The sequence below is a fragment of the Gouania willdenowi genome, chromosome 5, assembly GCF_900634775.1.
Source record: "Gouania willdenowi chromosome 5, fGouWil2.1, whole genome shotgun sequence".
Taxonomy (NCBI): domain Eukaryota; kingdom Metazoa; phylum Chordata; class Actinopteri; order Blenniiformes; family Gobiesocidae; genus Gouania; species Gouania willdenowi.
This window is the reverse complement of record NC_041048.1, coordinates 21,060,957-21,084,942: the sequence shown is the minus strand read 5'-3', so window position 1 is coordinate 21,084,942 and position 23,986 is coordinate 21,060,957. Positions and strand designations below refer to the sequence as shown.

The following is a 23,986-nucleotide window of genomic DNA, read 5'->3' as shown; positions in this document are numbered from 1 at the left end:
TGATTTTTTTTTCTCACAAAAAATAGCTAAAAAATGCCTTCTGAAAAATAATCATGCGTTCATTCGACCAACTCTAGGTTTAACCCTTTCAACTCAAGTAAATCAAAAATATAAAATAAACAAAAACAGACATTTCCTATTTAAAGTGTAAAAGGTGACACTTGAATAGATATAAAAGAGCACAAAACAGACTGACAATTAATTTCAGGTAAAAAAATAAAAACCAAAAAATATCATCCTCATGACATTATTGAAAACATATTCCTATCTGTGCAGATTTTAGATCTGGACATGTTCTTTATCAAAAATATTAGCATGTCTACATGTTCTGGTAGTAGTTGAGATGAGCATTGACAATGTCTCCTGCAGTTGAAAAGATGCTCACCAGAGGTGAAAGTAATGGATTACAAGTACTCAAGTTACTGTAATAGAGTTGCTTTTATGGGTACTTATACTTTTTTGAGTATATTTTACTTGTACTTAAGTACGTTTTAAAATAAGTAAAGTAGTTCATTATCCCTCTACACCCAACCGTTACTGAGTAAATTATTGTTATTGTTTTGTTTCAAAATGATCAACGGACATGATGAATTGAAACTACAAAAAATGAAATGACCAGACAACAATCAAATGCATCACATCATAGCCGACCAATCAGATTAAACGTAATGCTGGTTATTTTCTCAGTTCTTGAGTTCATAAATCTATCTATACTTAGATGATTTTTTAAAAATGTTTTGAATTGAATTAATTGGTGTTACTTTATTTTGAAAAAGAATTGTACATTTTGACAAACCTTTTATTTTATACAGATGCCTTTGTGGAAAATAAATTAAGTTCTAATTGTGCAAGATTTTGTCTCTTCCTTTTTAAGTTTACGGTATGCAAGGGAACCATGGGACAATAAATGTAGGGTGAAAATAACTAGTAACTTTTACTTTGAGTACTATATAATTGAGCTACTTTTTACTTGTAATTGAGTATTTTAGGTATGACTTACTTGTACTTGAGTACAATTTCATTCAAGTAACAGTATTTCTATTTGAGAAAAATATTTAAATTTTTTATTGTGCTAAATATATGCTTTTTAGGGCCACCAGAAGGTCCTTGGTGACAACCCAGTTTGATCACAAGTGGGAAACACCAGTAAAAGCCCATCTTTGATGAGAAAAAAAGTAAAATTTACCAAAGCTACTTTATACATTTCTACATGTAAGCACCTGTATAATAGTCACTAACATTTTTAATAGGTCGATTTATAGATATCTGGAACTGAACTATATGGTGATTTACTAACAGTTAAATTTTAACATAGATGACTTCAGAGCTGCTCATTTCTGCCACTCAATTACACTGTAGTGAAGAAGCAGACATAAATAGCAGAAAAAAGCCACAATTCCATTCTCTGCCTTTAATTTATATCATTTGTGAAGTCTCATGAGCAAACAAGAAAACTACAAACAAAAAACGTTTTAATTGGACACCCATTTTATTTAAAATTGATCCAAAACACAAGTTATCCAACCATGACAACTAAAGTCTCACAATTTGCAACATGATTTGTGCAGCTCTGTGGGTTTTCTTGTCAATGCACTTGAAAGGTTTCATGAAAAACTTCTACATTTCAACAATGGTGAGCATCTCCGAGTGTGACTGTCATTAAGCCTTAGTGCTCCCAACAGGCTGTGAGGCTCGCTGGCTTTGTTGTAGCTGTTGGCTCTTCATGACCAGGACTTCAACCACCGCTGCAAGACAAAACACACTATTTATACCAGAACTCCTGTCTTGTGTTTTACCTTCTACTCACAACAGTAGGCAAATAAATGAAAAAAAAAAAAAAAAAATTAAGCGGATGCAGATTAGATTTAGGTAACTTTAGGTGCAATATGAGGGAATGCTATGGCATGGCAGAGGTCTGCACTTTATAGTTAGTGAGGATGCCTATTGTGAGGCTAATGCTAGGATAATGCTATTGCTAGGTTAATTCTAATGTTGGACTAATGCTAGGTCAGTGCTTATGCTAGGCTAATGCTATTGCTAGGTGAATGCTAGGTTAATTCTAATGTTAGACTAATGCTAGGTTAATGCTATAGCTAGGCGAATGCTAGGTTAATTCTAATGTTAGACTAATGCTAGGTTAATGCTATAGCTAGGCAAATGCTAGGTTAGTGCTTATGCAAGGCTAATTCTAATGCAAGGTTAGTGCTTACGCTAGGCTAATGCTAGGATAATGTTATTGCTAGGTGAATGCTAGGTTAATTCTAATGTTAGACTAATGCTAGGTTAATGCTATAGCTAAACAAATGCTAATGCTAGGTTAGTGCTTATGCTAGGCTAATGCTAAGTTAGTGCTAATGCAAGGCTAATTCTAATGTTAGGTTAGTGCTAAAGCTAAGTTAATGCTATGCTAATGCAGTGCGACATGGGCCAGAATCTGCATCCTCATTTGCATTTTCTTCAGGAATTGCAAATATTCTTGTTTTTGTTAATTTCCCTTGTAGAAATTAGGACATCTGCCATTATCTTATTGTACTTTTTACTGGAACATTTTAGGAATAATGACAGACAAAATTCCATAAAAAACACTGCATCACTTCATTCCAACATACTCTATGTACTTACGCGCTCACGTAGAATAATATGTGGGCACGTTAATCATATATAATAAAAATCTAAAAAAAATCTCACTTTAAGGGCTCTGTGTCATCACAATAACAACAACTTGAATAATAATACAAACAGTGAAATCCATTCTCAACTTTCTTTTTAACTGTATCTTTGTGACAGATTAATTACCGTCAAAGCACATGTGTGAGGTGTAAAGTAGGGCTGGGCAAAAAAAAAAAAAAAAAAAAAAAAAAAAAAAAGAGTTATATGTAGTAATATGTAGTTATCTAATTTCTTAACCAGAAAATTTTAGCTACTGTCAAATTGCTGTTGCACTTTTGCTAAAACCTGGGTTGAAGCTTGAAATTTACCTCATTTACTTTTTATTTTGGGATTGTTCTCTGCATTTTGACTCTTGAGGACAATCACAGCAATAAAGTTGCACTTTTGTCAATATATCTGATGTCTGCAGTCATTTTTAAGTGCATTAAAAAAACAATAGTCAAAAATCGAATCGAAACTTTAATTTGTCTTTAAAGAAATCAGAGATTTTTTTTTGTAGGCAAAATCGCCCAGCCCTAGTGTAAAGTACACAATAAGACAATGATGGAAACTGTACCTTGTTTCATGGCATGTTTCTCCTGGAGCACAGGCTGAACCTTTTCTATTTGCTTTGTGAGGAAGTCAACTTTGCGCTTGAAAAATGCCTTCGAGTCTTCCACGTTCTGCAGACACACGGATACATTCATTTCAGGTTTTTTTAAAAAAAAATTAAAAATACTAAACATAACATGGATTGAATAACAAGTAATGTGTTTAGACAACAAGCAAACTTACTTTTTCAACGTAATAGCCAGTCCCAACATCTACTAACACATGCTCCACATCATTTAATATCCCGGGAACATACATCTGAGCAGGAACACAGTTAAGGACAAGCTACGACAGCTTATAAAACTAATACTTTACATGTTTTTACAGCTTGCAATGGCAAGGATACAGAACTGGAGAGGGGCACAAGCAATTCTTTACCTGTATGCGAAAGAAAACAAAGGCATTAATATACATGGATGTAGCAGATCAAATTAAACGCGACCATTCTGCAGTACACAGATTAGTGCAACAATACTTACCTTTATTGTTTTTATTCAGGACGTTCAAACTGTCTTTTGCTTCCACATACTTTGTTTGGGCAATTTTGAATTGTGCTACTGATGACGTCAAGAACTCAACCTCCTGTAATAAAGATAAAAATGTACAAGAATGTTTATTTAAAAGGGACAAGTGGCTAGTTGAATAAAATAAACCGGGTGATTGAATCTTTGTCTGATGCTATTGTTATTACAAGTAAACACGTGTTAGCTCCTCCGGTCTAACATTTAGCCCGTCCCGGTTCTAAACACAGCGTTGATATTAAAGGTTCCCCGTGTATAACGTCATAAACACTCACAGTACCTGGTCTAATTGGGATTTCAGTCCCTCCAGTTGAGGAAGGGAGAGGTCTGTGAGGTTCACCGCCATGTTGAAAGCAGCAGCGTGAAGCAAAACCAGAGCCGTTTAGAGAGAGTTGCGACAGCGGAAGTAAGAAACGCTTGAACGTCACGTGGTTCACGTAGATTCCAAATAGTTCCCGGAAGTTATTTGCGGGCAACTCCGAATCCATTGATTCTGAGAGACATAACTGGGATTTTCGGTAATTTGTCTTCAATAATTGCCTTAATTTACAATATTTATACAGTACACCGTCATGTGTATAAACAATATATGTTAATAATAATCCACAAACATGATTTAATGCACACGTTAATGTGTTTAGATACGCTGATAATGTCCCATTGGCGTGAACGGAGATGTCGCAACTCCCTCAAACCATGGACATTATATACGTATATAATATTTGGTTAATATAATATATATAAATGGCTCTGCACAAAATCAGCATTTTCTTCTACCGTGTTGGTTTGGAAATGCGCACTAGCGCCCTCTGCTGGACTGGTGTTTCTACTACTGGTTTACATGGTTAACCTTGTCTTGATTTTTTTGGGAGTTTTGATTTGTTTTATTTATTTATTTATTTTTTTTAAGAATTTTGTGCAGACGGTGTGAATTTTAAATGTGAAATCTAATTTAAAGAAACAACTTGTCCACCACAAATTGTGTCAATATGAGTAACCTCTACTTTACCATCTTTAATCAGAAATTACAGGCTGATTTCTGACGCTATTGATAGTTTTTAAATCGTACAGACATTTTATCACATTAAAAGTATTAAAATGTGAGAAACAGACATTAAAAAACAAAACACATATATATATATATATACAATCAAATACACAGAAGTAAAATGTGATCCAGACAATATAACTGCAAATTCAATCATGTTTTTGCCATTTTTATTATGTGCTGCAGATGAACTAAATCATTCTAATTTAACCGACCGTTTTTAACCGTTGGATAATTTTGACCCATATACACCGATATTTTCTTGAGCTTACATGGAAACAATAAGAGGTACTTGCGTCATTAAAACCAGTCATCCCATCTTTAAAAAAAGCAGTACTTGTGGCTTTTATCCATCATTGTGTAAAAATGTATTAATATAGGGGTGGGAAAGCTGCAGTTTTTATTCATTTACTTTTAAAAACAGCTGACGGGTACTGAAGTGCGTGCTTAAAAATCAGGCCACAGAGCCATGTTAAATCCTTTAAAGATATGTAAACAATCAAATTTGAACTATGATGATTAATTAGTCAAGCTTTTTGTGCCAGGCTAACATTGTTCAATGTGACATCAGGAAACTGTCTTTTGCATGATACTTCTTACAATCCATGGTGAAGGAAGAGTGCTGAAACAGGCTAATAATTAGTCATTTCCACTGCAACAGCTTGGATGTGAGAACGCATTTATTCAAGTTGCTTTTTAAGAAAAACAAAAAGACTTTTGAAACATTTAAAATTGCATTAAAACAAGGGGGTAAATATGGTAAAAACCCATCTTAAAAAGCACGTTTCGATAAATTATATTTAAACATGCATTAAAATACCTTGAAAAAGTGAGGTTTAGCTCATTCAGTTAGTGTGTAAAACCTATTAGATTGTATAGAAATGGCCTACATCCTGCTACATCACAGCAGGTGAATAGGTAAACCATAGACAACAGGGGCAGCTCCAATGAGGTTTTTCAGGATTGTGGCCTGACGCGATGGTCCCATATATTCCAGGAGAGGAGCACCAGACCCAGCAGACAACCAGGACTCAAGTAAGACTTTAGTGAAGCGATCAATGTCTCGATCCGTCACATCCCAAAGGTTTCCCAAAACTAAAGGGCTGGGAAGAAAAAGCACCAAAACATGACTCCACTGCAGAGTGACACCATAATGTCTCAGGACACACGGACAATAGGCCGTGTAGAAAGAGTTTGAATGAGGAACAAAAGAAAGAAAGACACTAAGGACAGATATCTCACCAGCCAGCGATGAGGTAGTTAAGGACGATGCCTTGTCCTTCCTGATCCCCTCGCACTGCCAGTGCAGCACTACTGCAGCCAAACAGTAGCGAGGCTGCTCTCATCTGCCGCTTCAGCACCGACTGACTGTCCAGGAAGCGCGCACCAGCCCCGTGGCCCACATAGCTGCCACATGAAGGATGTACAGTAACACTTAATAAATGGATGACTAAAACAGACTAAACACCTGCAAGCTAACAGACATGTAACATTGATCAAGTTGTATTTTATTTGCTGTGTGTAAAACAAAGTGCCCAGGAATCACTGGTCATTTGTTTTACACATGTGGCCTGCAGTTTGATCCATTTGCATTCCAAGCTAGTATTTTTGTCAAGATTCACACCTGATCGTTTGTTTTTTACTATGAGGGAATTAAAACAAAGGTAACAACTCAGCATTTTATGTGGAAATCTCCCTTAGTTTTGGAAATAATAGTAGAAATTAGAAAAAAAAAAAAAAAACTGTTACAAATGTTTAACCTAAACTTTTCAAAGAATTTAATAAAATATAAGGCCATAAGATCCTCCCATCAGGTCTCAAAAACCTTACAGTATGATCTCACCATTACCAATGTCTGCTACATTAAAAGTAACTCCCATTCCCACTGCACATTTTATATAGTTTACAGTTCCTTAATCATTTATCTGTATCCCATACTCACACGTAGAGATCCTTAGTTGCGACAGCTTCCTCCAGCTGACCAGCACCAGGAGCAGCTCCACACACTCCTTGCCAGTCCGGTTTACTTTAAAACGTAAAAAGATATTTAGTGGGTAAAGAAAGTAGCAGCAACACGCATGCAGGGAACCTAATGTGAGCATCTTTCCCACCTGCAAAACCATTCCTTGAATCGTTCCTGAGAGTTTCCTAAATTGGCATCAGGGTCCAACACGTAATACACCTTCTTTGTATCTACACCGTGCTTCAGGATGGATTGTGGGTCAGTCTGAAAGGTGAAAAATAATGATGTTCAGATCTGCCCTGCTGAGATACCACAGTGATGGGATTACATCCTAATCTCACCTCTTTCTGAACGCTCAGTCCCAGCAGTGACTGCAGTGAAGGCATCCGGCTGACGGAGCAGGACTTGAGCACAGAGATGCTCTCCCATGGCAGCTTCTGAAGGTACTACATCAAACAAAAAAGAAATTTCATTAAAAAAATATTAAAATCATAAAAACAAATCCAACAAACCAGAAAACTGGAAAATAGTGCCGTAAAATGATGAAGAAACAAACCTTGTCCATAATTAGAACCATGTGACTTCGGGGCTCAGCCCTGTCAGAAAGCTGGGATACAGCTGAATAAAAGAGCTGATCACTATCGGCGTTCCACTGTGGACAAAGCCCATGAGCAAACCTTTTGATGTCATCGTCAGACAGCACTGGAGATGCAGACAGCACAGCCTAAGAAGAATGGGAAAAGTTAGAGTTTAAAGCCTTTTTCAGCCTGAAAGACAAAAAACTGTGAAGTAAAGTACCACTCACCTTTAGCATCTCCTCACTGACCGTTGTTCCATGGGAGGACAAAGCTTTGGACAGATGCTGAGTCTGTTTGGAAAGCTCTGGATCACATGAAGCAGGTAGGAGCAGGATCTTCCAGCAGCCAAGTAATCCCTCCATCTCTTTCAGTAGTTGCTAAAAATCAGAGAGAAACACTTGTTGCTGCTTTGTCCTCCGATAAGCACGTCACTACCCGACACTCAGTGAGATATGCACGTAATACGCTCGCCGTCTGCTGAAGCTCCCGACACTCCATTTCTCAGCGTTTACCTCAACTCGAGAGTCCAGAGCCCTGCGGCCTTCCCACCACTTGGCCTTCTCCGACACACAGCTCACAACCTTCTGTTCCGCCATAATATTATCCATCTCCTGCACCAGCCAGCTAATGGGATGCTGTAAAATAAATAAATACTGTAAATACATCTGTGAATGTCAGCTATGATATATAATCCCTCACATATCACATACTACAGCAGAGGTTCCAAACCCCATTTTGATATCACAAATGTCCGGCAACCCCGGAGACTCCATTTCTCCTAGAAACAGTCCTTGATCATGTTTATTAAAATGTTTAACAAATACAGATTACACAAAGTGACAAGATGCACCATCTCAGATATTTTTATCTGAGAGTTTAAGTATAGAAAACAGTTGTTTGACATTTATTGTGTGTGATGTGTTAATTTGAAAAAAAAAATATAAATAAAAAAAATTCAAAAAATGTAAATATATATATATATATATATATTTGACCAATTACTATACAATACATTTCAGGTGACCCCAAGGTTGAAAAACATTGTACTACACCCTGTGGAAGAGCAATGGGAAACTTTGTCTATCTTTCATCACCTAGTTTTAGTTATACTTTATTTTAAGATATAACTTCTAAAACAATGATTCCAGTTAAGTGCCATTAGATTACTGAGATGCATTATAATATATATATATATATTTAAATTGAACTAGATAAATTGTATTTCCAGTGAAAATAATGTATGCTCTGCTGAATGTCAGATAAAGGAATGCTGGAGAAAAGTTGAGAAGTGATGAAATAAAAGCAAAAAGTTTGCACATTTCCTGCTTCTTTAGTTTTTCTGCAAACGCAGGAGAAATGGAAAAGTAAGAATGAGTGAGAATGCTTGCCATGCTTACCTGTCCTTTAGCCGTGTGGATGCACACCGTGAAGGGGTCAGAGCCGCTTGTGAGACGTGACAGCATGATGTCGTCTCCCATCTCCCCAGGCTTCATTCCAAACATGGACATTAAACACACAGTCACCCCTGTGTAAAAGGATGACGAAAAACCAAAATGTGAATCTGCTCAGCTAATGCAAGCCTATTGCTTTGTTACAAATTAAGATAAATCGAAAGGAAACAAACATTGCTGTACCTGGAGGCAGATGTTGTATTTGTTGCATAAATTCTTGGTGGTGTGTTTCAGGAGAAGATGAAGAATCAACAGTGGGAAAGGAAAAGATGCTCTCCAGCTGTAATAACCGCCCTTCAGTGCAAGAACTGGATTCAGGGGCATTGGTCACATTCAGAGTAAGTGCACCCATCTTATCCGTCAGCTCATTGGAAGCCTTTTTCAACTTTCTGGAAAAACACAACAAAGCTCAGCAAAGTTAACAACAATCGGAGGGGTTAGAAATCACGCTCTCAGGTGATTTAAATCATTACTGGGGTGTTTACTTAGAACAGCTGGCCAAATGGCGAATGGTGCGATGACGACTTGTGATCCCTAAGGACTGGGCATGCAGCATCGCTGTAGTTCTGGGGTCTCGTTGGCCCGTGGTGAGGGCCAGAAGAGCACAGAGGGTCGGGTAGATAGAGGGTGAGGGATGATGCTGTAGGATGAGCCAGGCAGAGCGCAACAACGACTGGACATCCTCCAGTGAAACATCATCTGAGAAGAAAAAAGAAAGACTTTAAAGGGATGCGTCTCATCTTTACCTTCACCATTTACTTTAAAATAAGATTATTGCTTTGGATCCTTAATCCTGATGATATTGAAATTGCAGTGGCCGTAAAAGCTCACAACACAAATCAGAATGACGAACGCCACAACACAACAGCTCACAACACAACACAAAAGCAGTCCGGTAAAAATCCACGAAGAGCGACAGAAAAGATCATGCTCGTGAAAGGTTTGGACACTGACGCCAAAGTTATCGTCACTCTTCACCGTTGATTTTTACCGGACTGCTTTCGTGCTGTGTTGCAAGCGTTCATGTTGTGTTGTGAGGTTTGTATTTGTATGCGTTCTTTTTGTGTTGGGTCGTGGACTTCGTCATTCTGTGTTGTGAGCTTTTCGGCTGTTTCTGCTCCAGGCCTTTTGCTCTGCTGCTCCAAGGCTGTGGAACACTCCACAGACTATTAATATTTCTAAACAAGACCTAAAAACCTATATTTTTACAAAATCTTTCTGCTAAACTATGTTTTATTGATTTTATTCGCTGTTGGTTTTATTATTGTTTTTATCTGTAGCCTTTTTTTTTTTTTTTTTTCAGACTTCGTCTCTATAGCACTTTGAGATTAATAAATGTAAAGTGCTTTACATATTCAAGTAATTATTATGTAGTAGATAATGTTATGAATAAAGAAGAGACCACACTTGTATAATACAGTATACATGACACACACGTCATAAGGTCCAAGTGTCAGTTACACACACCTGGCTGGCTGTTTGAATGTGAGATGTGGGTCTGTGGACCACCTCTCAGACTGCTTCGACTCTTCAGTTCAGACAGCTCGTCTCTCTCCAAACACAATTCCCTCCGTAACACCTCCAAATCCACATCTAGAGGCAGAGATGTAAAAAAAAGATTTTTTAAACACAAATGCTTCACATTGTTTCCTGAGACATTCCCATGACAGCTTGCACACTATGACATACAAGACTGTAATGGGTAAAAAGGCAAGCTTCAGTTTTACTGTGACGATGATGAGACATGTTAATAAATAAGTCAACACTTTAAATACATACTTGCATCTCGAAGACAAGCTTGATCTTTTGCCTGTTCAGTATCTGAAGTCCTAAGTTGCTCAGTGCTTATATTCAAAACGTCCTTAGTTTCCTCCTCGATCGCTCTCATTTTATCTGGCTCATCCACGTCTACATCCATCTTGGACAGATGCTTTCTGCTTCGTCCTCTTCTTGCTAAAGGTTGATGAATCAATCTCTCTTCATCCTCAGAGGAAACACTACGAGGGACTGTGGTGCTCTTTTTCTCCTTTTTCTGCAGCGTAAGTGGAACCTTCTGTGTTGGTGGACCTGGTGCCATTGTAGCACTCATGGCTGCTCTCCTCGCAGTCGTTTGCCTTTTACGGACCACAGCTTCTTTCTGACACTCTGCTTTGGTGCTAGCCTCAGAGTCACTTTCATCGCTAAACTCTACCTGTAATAAAATGGGAAAATAAAGATGAAAACCCAGAGTAATATGCAGCGGAAGGAAAAAACGAAACCAAAACATCTTTCTATGGTTGCCTACCTTAAATCTTGATTTCTTTGAGCGTTGGGGTGCAGCAGGAACAAGCTGGGCCTTGCTTTGAACTGGTGATAACTCTTCATACACATGAAAGTGCAGCTTAGCTCCAGCCCTTGGGGCCTTCTGTGCCGAGGCGGAGCCTCTCACTCTGCGCACTGGAGTGCAAGCAAAGGTAGGTACCAAAGTGTTGAAATCAAAACAGTCCAGCTCTTTAACAGATGACTGCTGCTTCATCGTGACTGGTGTCCTTGGAACCAGACATTTTTCTTTGGCTAAGGAGGCCGTCACTTGAATCTTTGGCTTGACAACTTTCACCTTCTTCGTCTCCTTGTTTTTGTCCCGAACATCTGGGACTTTAGAGGCATCATTGGGCTTCCTCAGTTTGGATAAACTGGAGGCTATTTTTACTCCTTGTTTCATCTCTTTCATTTCTTCCAGGACTTTCCACATCCAGACATTTGAGAAAAGTTCCACAGGAGCACATCCCTTTTTGGCAGCGAATACCATCAATGAGGCAATGGCTTTTGTTACCATGAGGCCTGCCTTTACTGGTCTTAACACAGGAGAGGATGTCGAATCTACAAATGTTAAGCCAGCTCGCAGTATTTTCCATATACCGTAGACCTTGTTCAGGCTTGGCTCCAGCCCAAACAAGGCCATGTGTAAGTAAACACGACCAACTAAATCCTCCATTAAGGAGGGGGTTAAAGGGCCTTTGGAGGGGACTCGAGAAGGAAAGATTTTAGACAAGTTTGCTCCAACTTTGGTGGCAACAGTCATGCAGCGGGACAATGTTGCCCTGTGAAGTTTAAAACCAATGCTGGCCTCGTTGGAATCTAGCTGAAGAACAAGATCAGCCTGTGTAGCTGCCCAGCGAGCAGTGGCCCGGCCCAGGCATGGCTCCGAGCAGCAGGGGCACTGACAGTCCGATTCATGCGCCAGGGAGGAGAGCCAGCGGCGAGGCTGGGCTTTAAGAGGTGGTGAGCAGGTGAGGTCTGTCACTACAGGCTCTTTGGCAATCCACCTGGTGCTCAGGAGACCTGTGAGATCATCCTCCACAGCTGGAAGTGGAGACTGGGATTTCTGAGCTGGGCGACCTTTTCTTGGTTTGATTTTCACATCAGCTTTCTGGATCTGATCCGACTGAACTAAAAACAGAGGAAATGAGGAATTAGTAGCTTAAAGAAAATGTCATAAATATTGTTTGTTTTAACAAAACAAATATTGCAATAATCATTGTTTTACTTTTAGCCTTTCAGCAGCAATAGGAAGACTTGAAAATTCTAAGCTAGGTTTGGATTAAATAACACCAATGTGCATTAACAGACCTGTGCAGAGCTCCAGGAGGTGTCTGACTTTGTCCAAATCAGTTTTACTTTCCTCTCTCTCCCCCTGCATCAGCTCCAATTCAGCTTTCATCACCAGGAGTTCAGCACATCTATATATATATATAAAAAAAAAATCAAAAATGCTCCAGGAAGACCTTATAACACTCAACATTGGTCCTTACAGTGTAAAAAGAAATATGTTTTCGAACAAATCAAGACAAGGATGCACTTTGTGAATTCTAACATGCACTCCTGTTTACTATAAAACCATTTAACACAAAATATGAATAACTAAATAATAAACTGATGCAAGCACCCATCCTAGATTACTTAATCAGAATCCAAAATTGTGCACGTGTACATACTGGCTGAGTGCTTGCAGCTTGATGGCCAGTTTCAGAGCTTCCAGACACTGCAGTCGTGCATCATTGAGGGCTCCGCACAAACGTCTCACCGCCACAATCTTCACAGCGCAGTTCAGCAGCTCAGAGAGCAGCTGCCACTTCAGCACCAGGTTATCACCTGCTCAAAGCCCACAGAAGAGGAGGGGTGGTCTACAAAGACTAACACGCTACAATGCTATCATTCATGCATCAATCCAAAGTGTGAACAAACAAACCTTGATCAATGAAGCGCACGTCAGAGGTGTTGCTGTTGCTCGATCCATAAAGGCCTTTTCCCACCACTGTGACCAGCAGGCTGCAGAGAAGCTTTAAACTCTCATAAAGGGCAGTGTCCGGGTTCTTTATTCCTGACAGACAAAACAGGCATGTGACTAAAAACATCAAGTATTTAATCTCACAACAGGGAATAAAACTCAGCTAACCGTGCTGTGCGATACAGCTTCGCTGAGACTGTGGCAGTTGAGTAGTGTCTAAATTGAGGTAAGAGCTGCACGTCTGGAAGGTCTGAGCACGAAGCAGGTACCAGGTCTTTGATTGCCTCTGCTCATTTACTTCTTTAAGGACCTGACATAAATAAGGCACTCCAACACCTATCTGAATCACAGCAGAAGGAGTGAGACGTAATTAAAAAAAACCATGATTTTAACTCATCTGAGAGACTGACATCACCATACCTGCCCTACGCTGTAATAGTACTGAGCTTTCAACAGGAGGACCATCACAGACAGAGAAGACAGACCATCAGTATTTGACTCAGAGGAAAGGACTTCTTCACTTTGCTCTAGCTGGGCCTGAAAACAGCACAATTAAAAATAAAATAAATAATCACATTATAGTATAATAAAAGGTATAAAACTAACAAAGTGAAACATTTGCTATGTATGTGGCTTTCTGCTATAAATGCACTATAACAAAAGACCAAAATGCCTTACCAGAGCCAGTTCAGGTACACCCATATCCAGGAGGAGGCTGGCTGACTGACAGAGTGCACGAGCACATCCCTGAGCATCACAGAGTTGTTGTGAAAATCCAACAACAAGCTGGTAAGCTTCCAAAGCCTTGAGGGGCTACAGCACGAGTAGAAAGATACACAGAAATACAAGTTAGTCTCAGGACTGTATTCACATTGCTGTGATCTTTCAAAAATACCTTTAAAATTTGCAAATGACATCATTAAAGGTGTAGTCTGCAACTCTTATAAAACTGACTTTTTGTCATATTTGCTAAAGCTGTCAATATGTAAGGACAGCTTTACATGAAACTAGTAGTTTGTGTGAAAAAAACAGACTCATTGAGTCCCCCCTGCTGCTCCTGCAGCGTTTGGCAGATTGCCAGAATGCACCACGTCCGAGCAAAAAGAACCAATCAGAGCCAGGATTGTGTTTGATGGACTGTCTGACAGCTGTTGCTCACAGTCCCCGCCCCCTTTCCGAACCTGGAGCGCCATCTTTTTTTTTTTTTTAACAGTGTATGGTCTGGAGGAGTAGAAGATGGAATTGGCAACTTTTCTGCTTGAAAGTTAATTACTGCTGCTTGATTTACATTATGTTTGATTTGTAATTGTTACACTAGAACTCCGAAGTGCATGTGTTGTTCATGTGCGCGCAGCAGCCTCCGTTTGGGCTGCTGTAAGTGACACTGTGTTGTTGCTGTAGCTGAGGTGTGTGCACATAGAGAGAGAGAAGCGTTGCAGTAATATTCTTTTAACAGTGCACGTTATATTACTGTGATGTTGCTGTCAGACTAACGTTAGCTTGTTAGCTCCTCTGAGGGAGGGACTTTGGAAAGTTTGGAGGCAGCGCAAGAGAGGGATCTGAGAGCTGCAGACTGCACCTTTAAACCACACCATACTCAATGAGCCTTAATCCTTGTTTGTAGTTTTTTTTTTTACCTTGCCCATGAGTTTAAAGAGAGCTGCAGTCACAGAAATGGAAGAGCATGTTTGTTTGGGGTTCCTGACTGAAGGCTTGGATCGTCGTTGAAAAAGAGCCGACCATCCATCGAGAGACTTTTCTAACGGCTGACACAATCCTTCAACAAAAAAACAGACACCAGCGTCAATGTTTACATATAAACACATCCACTTTGGATTAAATTCAATCTTTACAGAGCGAGGAGGTGATTGCAGATACAACCTCAGGCTTCTTACTTGTTTCTGCAGCCAGGTTGAATTGTAGGCCTTCATAGACCATAATACTGTCCTGGGTCTTTTGCTTGTCTTCATAATCAAAGTCATTGTTTCCGACAGGGTTGGCCACAGACTGTGTCATCTCTTGTACTTCTTTACGTTTTCGATCACTTTCAATAGCCTGATCCAAAAAAGTGCATCACATTTACTGACTTTCTTAAACTAATAACAGCACAAACAAACAGATTAAAAGGTTTTCTATAGGTCACATTTCTGTTCATAACAGTAAAAACTGTGTTTTTACCTCCTGAAGATTTTTCTCTAAAGTGCAAATATAATGCCAAAGTAAAGCATGAGCTTTGTCATCCTGCAGTCTGTCTGCGTTCTCTGGAGTCTCTGGCTCTTCTTCAAGAAGTCGTAAAGCTTCATGAGTGAAATCGACTGCCATGCTGAGAAGAAACAAATAAAGAAAAGATATTTCATATTTGTTCAGTCACAACACTGTCAGTTTCATTAGACGGTGGCCCATGAAGTAACCTGTGCTCACCAGTCTGTCTGTTCACTGAAATCCTGGAAGCACACGACCTGAGCCATTTCACACAGGTAGATGCCTCGGAGATGAGTGCGAGGGCTTTCCGCGTGGCAAATGTCCAATAGGTCACACAGAGTGTTGTAGCGTTCTTGGGCTGTGTCTCCTAGAACCTCCTTATAAGCAAGCAGCTCTTCCTCCAAAAGCCCAAGCATCACTGCTTCATCTGGGACATCAGCTCCAAATCCATCACGTAAAGTCCTGCAGCACAAGTTTGACCAAAATCCGTTCTTCGATGCATTAATAATTTGAATAATAACCTTGTCGTTTGCACTTCTCTGTCTACCTGAGTCTTATATCGTCCTCAGAGTTACGGGCTGCATCCATCTTTGTTTTCACCCACAGTGAGACGGGTTCAGCCATGTGATTAGGGATGTTATCACCAAGAGCCTTCAGCCACACGATCACCCAGTCCAGTGCTCGCTCCAACTGTCCAGCACGTCGAGACGTTTGTACAGCCAACATGAACGGTCGGGTAAACTTTGGGAAGATGAAATGCACAGCCCAGTAAATCAGCGGCTCAAAACCTAAAGATAAACAAAGCACTGCCTTCTCTACACTGATTTATTTTTAGTTCAATGTTAAAACCAGGGTTCCCACACTTTTTTTCACAATGATTTTTCTAAACTTTTCCAAAATATTTTACCAAATTTCCATCACTCAGTTTTGAACAGCTAAGATCTATTCAATTCGTAGCAAAAAGTGGCACAGACAATGCAAGTTGTGTCCATAAGTTATCTACCATAGAGCATTGTACAAAGGTGCAATTGCCTTTCACACCTATTTGGCAATATTTTTTAAATAATAATGCATCAGCTATTGAATGTAACATTAAACAATTAAGTGCAACCATGTTCAATTATAAGATTATATGATTACAATTTAAATTTGCAGACACATTTATTGAAAACGATGTACAACACAAGGTGTTAGGGTTAAGGGACTTAACTAGAGGTGTCCTGATATTGATATCAGTCCAATATCAGCCAGAAAACGAATATTGGATTATATCGGACTGCATTTAAAATCATCAATATAAGTGCTCCGATAAAATTTTCCGCTCCAGCACTTCTATACATAGGTGACTGTGGTTCACACAGTAACCTACTGTTGCTCATTATTGTTCTCTGTTTGAGTAACATCACTTAATCAAGCCTTTTCTAACATTCCACACTACAAAATAAGTCATAAAAGTATACATGATTTGTGCTGATATCGTATCGGATCAATATGGCAAGGCTGCAATGTCGGTATCATATCGGAAGTGAAAAAGTTGTATTGGGACATCCCTTGACTTAACGTTCCATAATAACAGATATGGTTGGATTTTAAACGTTAAAATAAGTTATATTTCCAAAAATTTTCTAAAGCAGTTAAATTATTCCTCGACTTTTCAAGACTCGAACATCTGTTTTTAAAATTCCATAACTTTTCCAGGAATTTCATGACCGTAGGTACCCTGTAAAATGGTAATTTTACAACAGTTGAACTTATAGATTGCAAACCGTATTGGTTTTAGCCTTTAAAGAGAAAAATCAAGCTTAAGGTGTGAATTGTCAGACTGAGTTTGAGTGTGAAAACATCCAAAAAGGAATCCCTTACCCTGTCAACAGAGAGTGAAGGAGGACAATTCTTACAAAGATCCTTACAGAGGATTTCAACAAGTGTGAAGGCTTGGTCATAGAGACGTCGGTTGTACAGCCCACAGGCTAAATTGCTAACAGCAATCACTATATAAAAAAGCAAAAGACAAAAAAAAAAAAATACACATTTCAACAGTGGAATTTAGGAAATATCACACGACATCTCCAACAGTACAGCCCACACTAACCTGCTTTAACAATAAGGTTTTCACTGGACAGTTTACGCAGTTCTGTCATCATCAGTCCTGCAGTGCTTTGACAGTAGAGAAGCACTCTGTCCAGAGTATTAACCACCTCCAGCTATGAAAAAAAAAAACAGTTCAATAAACAACAAAAAGGCTTAATTATTCTATCATTACTATTGGTGTCGTAGGTGCTGTTGGACCACCAACCTGTGAAGCAAGAAAGCTCTCATAAGCAAATACAAATCCTTGGTAAATACTGAAACAAAGAGCCTTCTGCAGCCTGCGAGCCTCAGTATGGCAAGTAGATTTCTAAGGAGAAAAAAAAAAATAATTAGGATGGCAGATTATTTTGCTTTAACTGTTAAACGAAAAAGTTCTTTACTAAACTACCGACAACAATTACCCTGTTTATGATCTTCAATAACAGCTCTTGATGTTCCTCAAGAAATGAAAACAAAGCGAGGAGCCCCGGTCCACTGAGCTCCTTGTTGTGGCCACTTTCAACTGCCCATACAACTAGACTACACCCTTCAAGTACAGCATGTGCTTCTCCGTCACTCACGTCAGTCGAGAGAGACCTCAAGGCTCTCGCACACTCCGTCAAAATGCTGCAGCTTTCATTATCAGTCTTTAATGCAGAGTGAATTTTCACCCCACACTTACTAAGCACGAACGCTGTGCCCTGGCATTGAAAGTCCGAGGCCATGCTCTCGATTTCACTTAGGAAGGCTGAGGCTTGGTTGTAGTGGCTGGCCTTACAGAGCATCTTAACAACAGTAAGCCCCATTGCAGTGATTGCATACAAACTCGGTCTGTCTTTATGCAGCTTTGACTTCTCTCCTTCACAGTTCGCAATCGGAGACAAATATCTGTTAAAAAAAGATCTCATCTCCTGGAGTAAGAAGGACGCATCCTCCTTGGACACAACACCGCACCTTGTTTCAAATTCATTAATGACATCATCTGTGTATACAAGAGCTTTCAGCTGAGATGGAATTGTAGTTTCACTGTCCAACAAAAGGAGGAAGCTCAAGGCTTGCATTTGACAGTGAACTCTGTCCCGGAGATTTAAGACTTTTTCATCGTTGGCTAAAGAAGCTCCATTCCAGAGAACAGAGAAGCAGCTCCGCACAAGGACACAGAAGTCTTCCTCAACCTAGACAAAGATCAAACTTTATCAACAACAATGTTGAACTGCGATGATTAAATATGTGACAGGAAACATTTAAATACCGTCTGCACTGCAGCAAGCCTGCTGTAAAGCAATCCAGCAACATGAGTGCAAAGAGTGAAGACTTTCAGGGAACTTAGCTTCTTGACAACATGAAAAATGATCTTCTCCATGTACAGCGGACTGCTCTTGGCTACTAGTGCTGTGGAACGGTCGTAGCCATGGAGAGACAGCTCGAAAAGCTTGACCAATTGACCAGTATGGTCAAAATCAAGGTTTCCAGTGCCGAGCTGATGGTTACAGGCTCTAATGATTCTGTCACAAAGCGTACGACCCTGTAGCCCAGGCTGAGTCCTCACATAGTTCTGGAAAGAAAGAGAAATTAGTTTTCAACACCTTGAGAAGCTGATCTCAGCCCCCACCACCTCCATAAAGACAATATTACCAGCAGCTGAATACATATATTTATCCTTATATATATATATATTTATTATTATTTCTTTTTTCTTGTTTGTACCGACCACCAAGTTAAATTCATTGTACTGTTCTTAAACTATATACTTGGCCAAAAAAAGACAATGTTTTGATTCTGATTAAATTGCATTTTATATTAAACCACTTAGAGCAGCCTGAAACACAATATAAAAGATGTGGCAAAAGTAGCCATCCAGTAGATGATTATTACTTTTTTTTTTTTTTTTTTTTTTTACTTTGTGGGTTAAGATTAAGAAACAACGTTTTGAAACCACTTTCACACAATAACAATAAGCAAAGACTTATATAAAGAGCAGAAAATAAGACCTGCAGTACATTCTAGTGAGCAGCACAGAGTAAAACTAACCTTCAGTTCCTGCAACAAAAGCGTTGTCTGTGATTCGGAGTTAGTCCGCTGGATGTAATCGTCCACCTTTAAACACTTCATCTCAAAAGCTGACGAAACACAAATGGGATTATTAGCCTTACTTTCTGAGTGTTGTCGGGTTTTATGTACAGCTTGCGGAAACCTAACCACCGTTAGCAACAATATCAGTCCAAACAGGAGGAATTTGAAGTCTTTGACAGAACTCGAAGATATAAGTGTAACTTACATTCTGTAAACAAGTTGTTTAAAGGATTTTCCTCGAACAAAAGACGACTAACTGACTATTCCATCGTGAAATTTCCGCTGTACTGACTCATGTTTGGAGCTCACCGCGCACTGGTTTTGAAAGCTCGTGGCTAGCCAATCAGAATGTCGGACTAGCGAAAAGCAGCAAACGCAGGGTCCTATGGGTAGTGTAGTTTTTATAGACATTCGTCGCACTATAGACTAGAACATAGACATTGTTTACATAGACGCCTCATAGACTGACGCTGCCTATTGGAGCTGACGATCGGCGCGGCCGCCATCTTGGACAGGTCTCTAATGCGCCCGGCCTGCATTTATATTTACTGAGGAAGGTGTATCCCCAATTACAATAATCATCATAACTCCCCGAATTTTTACCCGATTTTCACACGGTTTAGTTTATTACAAATGGCAGAGATTTAGTTATGAAACAGGACGCTGTCAACAATGAAAAATATGTGCTTTCATGCTAAAAGACTTTATATTATGCTCTAGCAAAGACATGTGGTAGGCTATGGCATATTCATAAACGTATAAATGAATGGATTTGATATTTCATTAAAAAAACAAGTTTGATTGTTGAGTTGGATTTATCACACACATACACACACACACACACACACGCACGCACACACACACACACACACACACACACACACACACACACACACACACACACACACACACACACACACACACACACACACACACACACACACAGTTTTATAGATTTAATAATTATATATTATTAATAATATACTTCTATATTATATAAATTTGATATAACATTCTAATATAGAAATACATTATATAAAACAAAACAAAATTGAACAGATTAAAGTTCAACTGTAAGCCTGACAATCTGACCTGTCCTGTCAAATGATCAGGTTTGAAATGCTCACTACATAGCACTGATGAATTAGTAGAAACAAAACCCTTCCGTCTTAAAACAACTTCCCATTGCCTCCTCAAGCCTGTATAACCGGGAAACCTTCAAAATGTGAAGAAAAATAAAACAGCAAGAGACAATGAGAGAGAGAGAGAGAGAGTATAAGTTCCTCCTCTTATACACATAAATAACATTAGTTACGATGACATAATATAATAAATGGTAAAATAAACAAACGTATTGTTCAATCTTACTTGTGAAGTACTCCCACGGGATATGGTTTCAATACTGCACCGGTTATTGCAATTAAAAGCTGCACAAAACACCGGCATTGTTGTCCTCTAGTTCTAGCTCAGAGTGAGGAGACCTCTCCAATATGGCGGCGACGTTTGACGCATTCCAGCCCGTCATGAGGCGTCTATGTATATAATGTCTATGGTACTGGGGCCTCCAGCTTATGGAATCGCAGGAGTGCCAAAATTAAAAGGAAATAAATGTGGAAATATAAAGAGTATCAATAATAAGGAATATACAAGTGTAGTTAAATTCTTTTTCTTTTTCTATTTTGTATTTGCTTTTTCCATTTTTGCTTTTGCTTATTCTATTTTTTCATTGTGATTCCATAATACAGTGGAATTACATATACTGTATGTGTAAGATTGTTGAGGGAGATTCCCCAGCTTCACTGACAAGCAAGACGTATGGCTTGGGCAGATGGGATTTCTACAAATATTTGCAGCTAAGGGACTATTTTTGGACTACATTGAAAGGATGCAGTAAATCTGTAGTCACTCAGATATTCATGGATGCTTATAAATCCGGCAACAACAGAGGACTTCACTACATAACTACGCATTATGTGAAACAGAAATGGGAGAGAGAACTGGGCATAGATATAACAAGTGGCTGAGGTATCCTCCACAAACTCTAAGACCTGTAGAGACTTCTGTTGGAAAAATCTAATCAGATTCTTCATCACCCTTAAGCAGAAATCGAGACAATCTGACATCCAACACAATTGTTGGCGGGAGTGTGGGGAGGTCCTTGCTGACTACACTCACATTTTCTGGTCATGCATTGCCATTCAAATCTTTTTGGGTAAGGTATAATAACTCATATCAGAGGTTCTAGGCTGTGATAGTTGTGTGGAATTTACAACTCTTCATTTTGCAATCATTCCAGATGGTAATGAGCACAAAATGCGCTTATCTTTTAAAAATTTTATTGGCAGCAAGTAAAAAAAGCATTACAAAATGCTGGCTTCAGAAAAATAGCCCTGCCATGGCCCTCTTTGTTATTATTGTTAAGCAGATGCATACGTTAGAGCAAATGACTTTTTTTTTAAGACTCCAACAAATTAATAAAAAAAAAAAAAACTGTGGAGAAAGTGGTGTGTATATTCTTCTACTGAAGTGGTCCAACACTGATATACTATATATATATATATATATATATATATATATATATATATATATATATATATTCTCCACAAACTCTAAATATATAATAATAATTACTATTTTTTAATTTTTTTTTAATCTATGTTGACACTGACAATATGCTCAATACTGCTCAATATAGAATTGTTGTCATGTAAATGTTTATTTTTATTTTTTTTACAAATAAAAAGTAAAAAAAAATAAATAAAGAGGAAGAAGAAGAAGAAGATTGTCCCATTTATTTTGAGTCACGCACCAACTCACGAACCACTTCACTAACCAGGTGGTGGGCGTGGCCAGCCGGCGAGTCTTTGCACGTCACGGCATATGTCATGGATACAGTGACGTCACGTCACTACTTTGTCATGCGACCATTGTGTTCCAAACACAGTTGAACGTTTGTTTTACTTGTGAAAAGAAAGGCGGAAAAAAAACAGCTTCTACAACCATGGGGACTTCAAGTAGTAGTAGTAGTAGTAGTAGTAGTAGTAGTAGTATTAATAGTAGTACCTGCAGCCCGGGGCCTCTGTGGTGCTCCTGATGCTCATCACTCACCCATGCAGATCCCAGGTGGGCGATGGAATGGCACATGGGATCAGACCCCTGCAGCTCAGCTACTCTATTCAGACCAAAAGCTGACTGTAACAGGAGAGCCAGCAGGGAATGGTCACCCTGAAATACTCCACTTCCAAAGCTGTCCTGCTGCCACAACAACAGTTCAGTGGGATGCAGTCCTGTGGAATGACTCACTGTATGTAAAGATACCTCTGGCCCCTTTACCTGATGGCAGCAAGGATGGTTTCACTGCTCTCCTGGAGTATGCTGAGGAACATCTGAAAGTTGTTAGAGTGATTGTCTGCTTTTTTAAGTGCCGATGTAATGTTGCTGCTCAACTGGTTCGTACCTTCAGGTACCTGGGCTTCGAGCTTGTGAAACAGGAGGATGATCTCGTCCCACCTCAACCCGAGGTTCTCTTTTTGGCCTTCACTTTTGACATTGACTCCTCGGACGAAGAATGTTCCATCCCCCAGATAGGATGAAAAATAAAAAATGTTCACTGCATCTAAGGCTGATCTAATGCAGGCTGATGCAGTGGAGGTGCAGTGTGCACTGTTTTTCTCCATCCACTCTCTGGGGAGGGAGAATATGTAATCAATCATAAGGTGTTTGATTACATATTCATATCCATGCTCTGTGAATATTACATATTCCAACCAATGTGTATAAAATTCAGAGCAGCAATTTCATCAGATTGTCATTGTCTGTGAGTTTGCTTCCTTACCTTTCCCTGCAGGAATTTGAAACAAGAATTTAAAGACAAAATCTGTTTTGATTCAAGACCTTTGTTTTCTACACTCGGGGATGTTCATTAAAGTTTTTATCCACAGCTTTGATCTTTGATCAGATGTGATTTCTCAGTTTTTGGGTATGGCTGTTCAGAGGTTTTGTTCGGTACTGTGGCTTCCTCTCATGGTGTAAATTTGTTTTATTTTATTAACTGGCTGTAAAAAAGCTGGGACATGCTCCAGCTTTGGTACTGTACAATATGAAGGGAGGTATGATAACCATTAGGGAATTTTCATTATTTATTTGTTTATATTACTGTATCTTTTTTATTTTCGTTGTATTCAAATTGATGTAACACAGTGTTTGAACAATTGGTGGCGCTAATATACCATCTTGGAGTTACTGCAAACACTTCAGTCATGAATCTAAAGCTCAAGTGAGGAAGGACTGTGTTGTACAGAAGACTGATGGAAAATGGACAGCTTTACTCGGCGACCAAAATAACATGGCAGGAAATTTGTGTTGGCTTTCATGCAAAGCTTGAGACCAAAACAGCAGCACCTTGTTTCCTTTGGTGCTTAGTCATCGTGGCTTTCATCTGTTGAAAACTTTGGATTTGTACCAAAGTGCTGTCACTGCTTTTGAGTTGTAACATTTCTTTTTGTTTCTGTATTGCAAATAATACTGTTCTATAGTTTGTGTACAATTTTAA

General features: G+C 39.1%; 2 protein-coding genes and 1 pseudogene across 3 annotated transcripts; 1 reads left to right on the top strand and 2 right to left on the bottom strand.

Annotated features, from left to right (window-relative positions):
- Positions 1–1,466: 1,466 nt before the first annotated feature.
- Positions 1,467–4,186, bottom strand: pfdn5 (prefoldin 5). The gene is made up of 6 exons (XM_028446580.1): positions 4,063–4,186; positions 3,741–3,843; positions 3,608–3,639; positions 3,445–3,519; positions 3,227–3,332; positions 1,467–1,745 (listed from the first exon to the last, which is right to left on the bottom strand). Exons 1-6 carry the CDS (start codon positions 4,126–4,128, stop codon positions 1,660–1,662), a joined length of 468 nt encoding a protein of 155 aa, XP_028302381.1. The 5' UTR covers positions 4,129–4,186; the 3' UTR covers positions 1,467–1,659.
- A 1,489-nt stretch (positions 4,187–5,675) lies between these two features.
- espl1 (extra spindle pole bodies like 1, separase) lies at positions 5,676–19,779 on the bottom strand. 2 transcript variants are annotated; one of them, XM_028446510.1, is made up of 32 exons: positions 19,640–19,779; positions 19,393–19,481; positions 18,614–18,916; positions 17,784–18,536; positions 17,588–17,689; positions 17,384–17,495; positions 17,155–17,282; positions 15,839–16,032; positions 15,511–15,753; positions 15,268–15,412; positions 14,985–15,144; positions 14,727–14,866; positions 13,768–13,902; positions 13,510–13,626; positions 13,258–13,429; positions 13,051–13,182; positions 12,797–12,953; positions 12,432–12,541; positions 11,107–12,251; positions 10,602–11,013; positions 10,290–10,415; positions 9,308–9,521; positions 9,006–9,211; positions 8,769–8,896; positions 7,884–8,006; positions 7,599–7,748; positions 7,350–7,517; positions 7,135–7,239; positions 6,942–7,057; positions 6,773–6,856; positions 6,073–6,237; positions 5,676–5,933 (listed from the first exon to the last, which is right to left on the bottom strand). In XM_028446510.1, exons 2-32 carry the CDS (start codon positions 19,471–19,473, stop codon positions 5,732–5,734), a joined length of 6,528 nt encoding a protein of 2,175 aa, XP_028302311.1. In that variant the 5' UTR covers positions 19,474–19,481; positions 19,640–19,779; the 3' UTR covers positions 5,676–5,731. The 2 variants fall into 2 exon arrangements, with proteins under 2 accessions (XP_028302311.1, XP_028302312.1); XM_028446511.1 differs by lacking the exons at positions 5,676–5,933; positions 6,073–6,237; positions 6,773–6,856; ... (2 more) ...; positions 7,350–7,517; positions 7,599–7,748 and having other exon boundaries at positions 8,769–8,858.
- A 2,698-nt stretch (positions 19,780–22,477) lies between these two features.
- LOC114462992 (ornithine decarboxylase antizyme 2 pseudogene) lies at positions 22,478–23,027 on the top strand (annotated as a pseudogene).
- Positions 23,028–23,986: the final 959 nt, after the last annotated feature.

Coding starts and splice junctions, on each gene's coding strand:
- espl1 (XM_028446510.1), bottom strand. CDS start 19,473: ATGAAGTGTTTAAAGGTGGACGATTACATCCAGCGGACTAACTCCGAA. Junction 18,537..18,613: donor GGCTTGCTGCAGTGCAGACG/GTATTTAAATGT, acceptor ATCTTTGTCTAG/GTTGAGGAAGACTTCTGTGT. Junction 16,033..17,154: donor CTTCACTCTCTGTTGACAGG/GTAAGGGATTCC, acceptor ATCTTCCCAAAG/TTTACCCGACCGTTCATGTT.
- pfdn5 (XM_028446580.1), bottom strand. CDS start 4,128: ATGGCGGTGAACCTCACAGACCTCTCCCTTCCTCAACTGGAGGGACTG. Junction 3,844..4,062: donor TGAAATCCCAATTAGACCAG/GTACTGTGAGTG, acceptor TCTTTATTACAG/GAGGTTGAGTTCTTGACGTC. Junction 1,746..3,226: donor GAAACATGCCATGAAACAAG/GTACAGTTTCCA, acceptor TTTGTCTTGCAG/CGGTGGTTGAAGTCCTGGTC.